General features: G+C 43.8%; 1 protein-coding gene across 1 annotated transcript; it reads right to left on the bottom strand.

The window, feature by feature from the left end:
- Positions 1 to 842: 842 nt before the first annotated feature.
- Positions 843 to 8,908, bottom strand: LOC116674068 (adenosine receptor A2b). Its single transcript, XM_032506601.1, has 4 exons — positions 8,694 to 8,908; positions 8,426 to 8,560; positions 7,839 to 8,023; positions 843 to 2,103 (listed from the first exon to the last, which is right to left on the bottom strand). The coding sequence occupies exons 1-4, from the start codon at positions 8,871 to 8,873 to the stop codon at positions 1,365 to 1,367; spliced, it is 1,239 nt and encodes a 412-aa protein (XP_032362492.1). The 5' UTR covers positions 8,874 to 8,908; the 3' UTR covers positions 843 to 1,364.
- Between the last annotated feature and the right edge of the window lie 413 nt (positions 8,909 to 9,321).

Here is a 9,321-nt window from a genome sequence, read left to right as displayed (position 1 = left end):
TTTTGGACATAAGACCTTATTTCCAAGTTAACCCGTGTGTGTTTTTATCAGTGGAGACAGTAAGGCAAATTATATAAATAAAATAAATTATAATGCCAGACTATGGATGTACATGTCTGTGGATAGAATAAAATTAGAAATAAAACTACCCTGCAATAGTTATACTTTGTTCCCTGTAGTTGGTAGCACAGGCTACAGCAGCGGCGGAGTGATCACATGCCAATCATGCAATTTTATTTACCTGCCGCTGTCACTTATTGCTACAGAAGCAGAGTACATTGTACAAAGGAATCAACAAGATATTGTACTATGGCCACGTTTGAAAGCCATGTCAATGTTTCTGACTTTGAAGACGATGAAGACAAGGAATGTGTGTTGTCCAACAAACCGGACCTGTATGATACACAGACGAAGAACAAATAGAGATGGACGCTAAAAAGGCAGAAAGACAAAAAGCATCTGAAGAGACAGCACCTGCTGGAGATGCTGTTAGTTCGTGTTCACCAGTAGCTGATGGTGCATCTCGAAAAACGGATGGCACTGTCACTGTTGTCAGTGACTTGTGGTCCTTTAGATTGCGGGGTTTTCAAAGTCGTCTGGCATAAATGATCACTACGAATTCACAACTTGAGTATAGTCTCTGCCGGTGTCTCGATGTCCAAGCCAGCAGCAAGAAGTCACAGTTGGTTCCTTTCTGGAGGGTGTGTTGTTGGGCAAATGTCTGCAATATCATAGCCGGTGGGTGTTGCTTCTCAGTCATCTCATTTGCTGTTAAATATTTTCCAACATTTCCAGATTGATGCATCTCCCCAAATCTTAAAGGTTTGAATCCTCCTCATTGTAGTTTGACAAAATAGGGGCCCCCAAACAGCGTCTTGTATAGGGCCCGCCAAGCCAGAAACGGCCCTGCCTGGTGATATGCGCCTTGCTGCGCCCTTGTGCATATGTGTAGGCTATACGTGTGTGTCCGAGGGTCTTACATACAAGATTTATTTTTACAGTTGCTATCTAGATGCATTTTAATTTGATTATTAGGAAAACAGCTGTGCTGTCAAAATTCTGCTGTAAAGGGGTTTGGACCCTGTTTGGTTAACTATGCTGCAGACCTGGTAACATTGTCATTGACATATACGCATACGCATCATGCGTTGCGTCGGCCTACTTATAAGTGTTGATACTGTGCGCTGCACTTGTCTATTTGCGTGATGTGTAGATATTGCCATTTGTGTTGTTGCTCATGGCGTATTTTGGCTGTGTGCTAGTGTTGGTGAAGCCTGTTGTACATGATAAATAAAGGGGCGGCACAATTGTGTTTGGCCTAGAGCGGCGTTAATTCATTCACCGGTCCTACCGACAGTCCTGATCTACTGGGGTTTTGGCCTAACACTCCACATTCCTCTCCACATTCCTATGAGAGTGTGTCGGAATGACCTCATCCTGTACGCGTACAGGATAGGGTTGAGGGCCGAGTTGGTGTGGGAAAGCAAAATAGCTGCTAGTGTGAGCCACATGGGCACCTCACACTGTGGGCAGAATAGCAGGACGCAGTTAATGAGGTGGATTGGCATCCAGCACACCATAAAGAGAAACAGGACCAGGAAGAGGGAGGTGGCCTTATGCACCTCCTTACGTGTGCGAAGGTTGGATTTGGCCTTGTTGGACGCTACTTGAGGGGGGTCACCAGGAGCAGAGCCGGAGCTGGTAGAGTCAGCTGAGGCAATCCGGAGACTCGGCTTTGCAACGACAGCAGTAGTCTCAGTTTCAATGAGAGATCCAGTGCCACGCTCTACTTCCTTACATTTTCCTGTCTTTTCCTTGGCTTGTTTGCTGGTTCCTTTTCCTGTCCCAATGTCTGCTAGACCTCTTGTGGTTTCCCCAGCAGCAGAACTCCCAGTGTCCTCTGTACTAGTGCTCCCTATGCCAGCAGCTCTTGTGTCCTCTGCGGTTCCCCTGGCCACAGCGATGCGTCTAAGCTGGTGACGGACGGTGAGGAAGATGTGGCCGTAGATGATGAACATGGCCACCAGCGGCACCAGGAAGCAACAGAAGAAGTTGAAGTAGACCATGTAGCTCATGTCCACCACACAAGTGAAGATACAGTAGCTGGAATTACATGGACAAATATAAATATGCTGTATATATCCACACATATTACATGCTATTTTCCAGACTTAATTTATTTCACTCCTACAATCTTTCCATTCATTCATTCACCTTTTCATTTTACTGTCCATACACATGCTATTTCCATCCATCCTCCATTAATGCAGGTGCTTGCATTGCCGTACGACAGGGTTTACAAATCTTATTGTTGCATGTTGTTGTCTATTTGTGTGCGTTTTCTTAATGTTGTGTATTGTGGCCTCCCTGGGCCACCGTAGGAATTTCACACTACAGACACCACTGAAATCGAATCATGACCATCTATCTTATCCTATGTATTTCCTGAGAAAGGGACACCTTTTGCCGTGACTTTTCACTGTTCTCTCCTGCGTGTGTGTGTGTAAATATTGTAAATAATAATTCAGTAAAATTTAATTTCTAAACCTTATTTATTTTATCTTTGTGTTTGTATCATTTGGGATTTGAATTGTGTCTCAAAACGTATGTAAATGTGAGCAAAATTTCTATTTTACAATACTATATTTAAACCATCATAACTACATAAATATGAGTACATAATAATTATGCTAGGCGACAGTATTGTTGTGTTTTTGTGTAGAACAGAAAATGGACATCATGGTAATCATAGCCTGAGCACAAGGCAGTACCTGCTCTTTCTATCTCATCTCCATCACTTTCTATCTTTTACTCTCAGTCTCCTCGTCTTGTCCATCCTTTCACTTTCCAAAGCTCAGCTTGGACTGACTGTCTTTTAATTTTTGTCTGTCTGTGAAGAAAGCAAACGCAGGGTCAATTGTTGCCGTGTATGTAAGATAACCTTGCAAATTAAAATGCTAATGTGTAGGGGTAGCTTGTAACCAAGGTATATTTTAAGCATTTGCTTTTTCATCACAACTGACACAGACAGAGACTAGAAACTGGCAAAATGACAAAACAAAAATTCAGCTTGATCTTTTGCTTCTTATGACAAAACAATTGGTGGGTGGGCCTTAAGCTCTTCCTTGCTTTTGATTGGCTAGTCTGTTCTATCAATTAGGCCATGTTTGCTCTGTAATCTTCAAAATAAAGGATCTGCCTCATTGCTAATGTAATGTTTTGTCTTGCACTGGCTGCAGATGTGGTGTTCACTTTTGAATAAATTAAAAAGACTGTTTGACATACACATACAAGATATTATTACTCACAATCATGTAGTGTCACGTGACCCAATGGCAAAATAGTTTGGAGAAGGACAGCTCTGTAAAGTGCACTGCCGTATTTATTTGGTTACAGCTGGGACGAGAAACATTCTGGAAAGTAAACGGCCGGTGGAGATATTAAGCAGCATATTTTCTGTAGTTAGGGCGTGGCAGAAAGGTGTGAAACTGGCACTGCTGCTGCGGTGGCAGAAAAGCAACAAGCTGGCAGATTTTAGAAAATATTTGCAGCATTAAAGAAAATCTCAGCTGAGTTAGAAGGTCTGAAGGAATTTTCCGCTCCATTGTTTCAATGGAGTCAACACTATCCGGCCTGGTCACCAGAATGAATAAGGTTAAGAGTTAGGTTGATAGTTTTGAGGTGGCAGAGCGGGAAAAACAGGATGATAAAGCAAAGGAGAGAACAACGTAAAAAGATTTTCTAAATCTAATCTCTGACCATGCGTGGGTGTGCCTAGACCTGCTGCCTCAAAGTAAGAGAAGGTGCTCTTATAGGTGGTGCCTTAACTCCTTCCTTTTACAGGATCCAGAAAACATAGAATGGCTTAGATCTGAGCTAAAAAATTACTTGGCAATCGGTTGGTCTTCGGTGTCATTGTGGGTGGTATGGGAGGCCTTAAAGGCTGTGATCAGGGAGCACATTATACAGCTTCATTTTGAGGGGTGCTGGAGCACTGTTGGAGCTGGAAAGTGGAATCAGACTCGCTGAAGCAGAGCTTAAGCAAAGAATGTCACAGGATGACCTGTCAAGTTATCTGGGTGTTTTTATCAGTGTACGCATCAAACTTAAAAAAAAAAAACACTTAAGGTGCTGACACACTAACCTGATTATCAGCCATCGGACAGTCTGGCAAGGTCAGTGATTGAGTCTGTTTGATGTGTTCCGTGCCGTTGTCAGCTGGAGGAGCTGTCAGCCTTCATTTTGGCCAATTTGACATGTTGAATTAGTAGGTAGGCAGTCGGACTCAATGACCAATCTGATTGGTGGAGCGCTAACCACCCCTATACTTTAACTGTGCCCACTTACTCAGTGTCCTGAGTGCCCCTTTGACATTTGAACCGTTTAAGGTAGACCCTTGTGTGAGGTATCATTGAACTCAGCAGAGAGTTCCTTGATCATTGCTGATGGTTTGACCCGACCCCATCCATAAGCCACGCCCCCTTCACACAAGGGTCTATCTTAATTGGTTCAAATGTAATGAAAAGGGCATGGTCTGAGTAAGTAGGTGTGGTTAAAGTTTAGGTGTATGAAATGTAGGCTACGCATTTAAGTTTCATGTAAATTGGATGACGTTTGTCATGTATATGTCCTCAGGCTTGGACCCTTATCAACTGTGAGAAATTTGGCCAAATTGGACAATGTACACTGAAGTTACAACAATTTCTTTGTTCACCGATAAATGCTCAAAATGGCCTTCACGCACCAAACGTGGTATTGAGCCTGATGTTCTTGATCTTGTGCATTACCCTGTCCAAGTGGTTGACCACATCTCTTTGGGGCTGTTCATCAGACTCAGGCCAGAGTGGTGTTCGTGGTTCTGGCCGCTCCTCTTCATATTCCTCGTCTGCTGAGGGCATGATGTTGACAGTTGGAGGAATGTAGTTGGGCCACTCACCTGGAACTGACCTAATGGGGGTGGAACTAATAGCAACTGACTTTGCTTCCTTGAGGCTGCACAATGTCTCCATCATAATCTTCATGTCATCTTTGAGTGAGTGAAGCTGCTCAAGGTCCTGATGGAAGGCTAGCTGGGGTTTGTGAAGACGTGTGTTCTGCTCCCTAATTCCCACCAGCTCCCTGGGAATGCTGTTGGAGCTATACTGCTCATTCTTCTCTGTATTCCACCTGAGTGGATAAAGGTTGGAGGGATGAGGAGTGAGAGATGTCATCTTGACTGCTCCCTCCAGTGGCTTATACCCATCCTCTTCTCGCCCATGTTTGTACTGCACTGTGCTTAAGTAACATGTAGCGTGTGGTCTGTGGCTAGGACAGTCCACTTTGTAGTCATCCAGATGACGTGGTGACTGTCTATCCCTCTTTGGACGTGCTCCACCACTGTACTGTTCCATCTCCATCCTGGCGTAAAGCTTAGATTACGGCTCGAAGGACCTCCATGTTACTGAAGAAAAAAAAATTAGGACTGTATTTGAGGCTGATTCCAGTTTCCAACTTGCCCAGGTACGTTTGCCAAAACACCGATGGAGACCACTTCTCTCTTTTGATATTTTCAATAGAACAGTACATCCATTCAATAGAACAGTACAAGCAGTACAAACATGGACGTCTGCTATTATTGTGTGTGTGTGTGTGTGTGTGTGTGGTGTGTGTGTGTGTGTGTGTGTGTGTGTGTGTGTGTGTGTGTGTGTGTGTGTGTGTGTGTGTGTGTGTGGTGTGTGTGTGTGTGTGTGTGTCTGTGTGTGTGTGTCTGTGTGTGTTCGGTTCTGCAAAATATTTGCTAAAATACTCTGGTTAGTTATTATCTATTGGTTATTTTTATCCAAGAGATATTAGGACTGATCTTACCAGTATACTAATGCACACCATGTCTGTTAACAGTGTGTTTGGTGTGTCAAAAAACCCCAAAACCTAGAGGAGAGATCACCAGACATCTCCAGACCAATAAGAAGGGTTAGAACGATGTATGATCTTGCGGTAACCAAGTTATAATGAAATTTTAACCATATGTAATAATGGAACCATGCTTTTCTCTATTGCCTACCCAGTCTGATCCAGACAAGGGACCCCAATGGATATTCCTTAATACTGGAAAAGCTAGGTTCGGTAAAAGAGAAGTCAGTTACCAGTCATGGGATATTCACGTCTAGACTTTTGCTCCAACCAAGGATGAAGGGCCAGAAACCAGTGACTGTAGTGACCAGTGACTGTAGAAGTGAGCTCACCACTGACTACTCCTCGCTGAGAGTTCAACTTCCTCCAACCCAGCTCAACAAAAAGCCAGAATGCAGTAAGGGCCTCACCCCACTCATCAATACCATGATTACCAACTCCATGGTGGTAGCAAATGCTCCTGAAAGAAAGACTGGTGGAAGAGGCAGAAAAGGACCAGCCAGTGGAGACCCCTCTGTTTCCACCATGCCTGTCTTCCTCCCCGACTTTGGAGATGAAGAAAAGTCATCTCTTCTCCGACGATAAACCAACAACTGGTTCTTGATACTCACTTACAGTAATTGTGACCCACTGGCTATCATCCTGGATCATAATAAAGTTTGAACATTGCAATTTTTGTATTTTCAAAGGAGGATGTTGAACTGAGGTTCACTTGAAAACCCAAAACATCTAAAACTATATTATGTAAAGTAGATACCATGCTATGACCATTGAATTAGTGGGAAAATACTGACAGAGAAAGGGGCCCATTTTCAGTTAAGTAAGGATGTTAGCTTATCCTTTAAGTTTCCTGTGCCCCCTCTTTGCATTGTTTTACCTTAACATAACGCTGTACATTCAGTTATGTATGAATGTCAGATTTAAAAAAGGAAATTGTAAGTTTCTTGTGACCGGTTATCTTTGTACGCTTGTAATTTTTTTCTCTTTTAATAATAAAAAATACCTGAGCTCGTTGTGAGCTAGGGGACCAAAGGATTTGAATTCTTTGATTTTGACTAGTCTCTCTTTTTCTCTCTCTTACCACTATCAGCCGGGCAGAGGCTACCCTCCTTGCGGGGGCAGTTAAGACTTCTCTTTAACTGCAAGGGCGAGTTCCTACCCTCCTGTTATCTCCTAGTGGGAGTGCATTTCCCCACCCGCTTGGCTAATCAGAGCCACCGAGCACCTCACCTCTCTCAGGTTGGCGACCAGGAAAGGCTAGGGGGCACCCTTGAGAAGGAGGGGACCTCCGGTGACCCTAAGAGGAATGGCCAACACTTGAGTACTAAAGATAAAATCATTGGTTGTAAAGATTCCCTCGGGCAGTGCTATTCATACACCGGGACCATGGCCCGTCATTAGGGGACGTCTGGGGTAAAATCAAAAGGCCTCTTGCCTCACCTTGGGGTTCCCTGATCTGGGCGAGGACCTTTTTTTTAGCAAGGGCATGTGTGTCTCTTGTAAAAAAAAAGAAGAAATTTAAGGCTAAATTAGAAAATCACACGTATGTGGATTGAGAATTTAATTCTTAGGAATCAGGGAAGTTTCTAAGTAACTCCTTTTAGAATAGACCAAACATGCGCTCCGCTAACGGTAATGGGTGTTGCCTTACAGCAGAAGAGGGCATAGCAGAACCAGGGGTTACTGAGGGGAAGGCACAAAAGGCGATGGCCCTCGACAAAGAGAGCATACAACGCCTCAGTAACTGTCACACCGTTCTTCAGCAGTCATGCAAAACCTGGCACAAAACCAGACCTCTGGGACCTCAGTGGTGGGTATGGCCCTTTTTTACGCAGTCTTTTTACCATTAACTCTTTCATTTACATGGTTAGTCTGTTCCTCATCCATCCATTCATCCATCCATACGTACATACATATGTCCATCTCATCTCAACTCCCCATTCTCTTACTCAGAGCCTGCTGGTTGTCTTTTCCAGTCCATAAGCGGAACAGAGCCGGAGATGGCTCCCAGGCCCCACGTGACCAGCAGGGCCAGCTGGGCGTTCCTGGGGCTCATGACACGCTGGTACTGAAATGGTAGTAGGATGGCCACGTAACGCTCCGCTGCTACTGCTAACAGACTCAGAATGGAGCTCTGGAGGAGAAAGGAGCATTTTTTAAGAGATATACATACAGCAATTGTGCTTGCAAACAATCACAATTGTCATGGGCATGGAGCTGCTGCAAAATAGCCTCGGGAAGGAACTTGTTTTAATGGAACGTGTACTGGAAATGTTGTTTTTAGTCATGCGAGAAAACTCAGATTGGACAGATAAAATGTACGGCATGCAGAGATCTGAGGTGCAGTAAAACATAGTCCTTATAAATGTATCAGAGTTTAAAATTCATCAACATGAATCCAATGGAATATCCTGCAGCACCAGAACAATGCCACAAGTGGAACGTCGAGAATATGGACATACATTGCAGGTTATGTATGAGTGGTGCTGGTGGCCTGCAGAAATCCTCACCAAACCCACTGGGTAAATGTTCCTACCTGTGTGAGCACCATCAGGATGCTAAGCAGCAACAGGCAGAGGGGCAGGTTATGGTGAGGTTGACCTAGGTCTGTCAGCACTGCACAGGGAATACCCACCAAACCCACCAGGATGTCCGCCACTGCCAATGATACCTTCAAACACATGCATACAGAGTAAAACATACTTTAGGTCCTTAGATATCTGCTTGTAGTTTTCCCAAACTACAGGTTTGTATGATAAGAATTTCACATTTCAGATTGGGATAGAAGAAACAAATTTCCTCACCAAGAAGTAATTGGTGACAGTACGAAGTTTTTTGTTGCGGGTGACAGCCAGACAAACCAGTAAGTTTCCTATTATGGTCAGCACTGCAATGATGAGCTCAGTGGCGATGTATAGCCCTTTCAGACGGGGTTGGTATCCATACGGCATTTCTGCTGTGCAAGAGCCAGGAGTCACATTCATGATGAAAGGGAGACCGAGACTCCACAGTCATTGAAAACCTGGATATAAGAGGAGACATTTAGCCTGTTAAGTAGCATTTTAACAATTTGTAAACAAACTACATGTAAGAGGTGTACAAATCTTCCCCTTTATTTGTTCTGCTGACTGAGACAGAAGATTCTAGTTTTAACCTTGATTACGCGGACTGAATTTATCTGAAGAGAAGAAGCAGATGTGAAAGTACAGAGAAACAGGTTGTTGTGAAGCTCAGCCTGTGGCCTCTGTGCTGACCAACTGAGCGGTGAAAATTGTTCCTGATAAGGACAACAATGACACACACAGGCCCAAATGTTCACTATTTACACACACTAATATTTAAACCCAACCTGCTACATGTTGCTGTGCACACATTCAAGATTCAAGATTCAAGATTTCTTTATTGTCATACCACAGTACACTGTAGTACGAA

This window comes from Etheostoma spectabile, chromosome 24 (assembly GCF_008692095.1).
Source record: "Etheostoma spectabile isolate EspeVRDwgs_2016 chromosome 24, UIUC_Espe_1.0, whole genome shotgun sequence".
NCBI lineage: Eukaryota > Metazoa > Chordata > Actinopteri > Perciformes > Percidae > Etheostoma > Etheostoma spectabile.
Note: the sequence above shows the minus strand (reverse complement) of the source record. Positions and strands in the feature narration are given on the sequence as shown.

Excerpts from the sequence above, each read along its gene's own strand:
- LOC116674068 (XM_032506601.1), bottom strand. The coding sequence starts at position 8,873 with ATGAATGTGACTCCTGGCTCTTGCACAGCAGAAATGCCGTATGGATAC. Across the intron at positions 8,561-8,693 it reads CTGTCACCAATTACTTCTTG|GTATCATTGGCAGTGGCGGA; the intron begins GTGAGGAAATTT and ends ATGTGTTTGAAG. Across the intron at positions 8,024-8,425 it reads TCCTGATGGTGCTCACACAG|AGCTCCATTCTGAGTCTGTT; the intron begins GTAGGAACATTT and ends TTTCTCCTCCAG.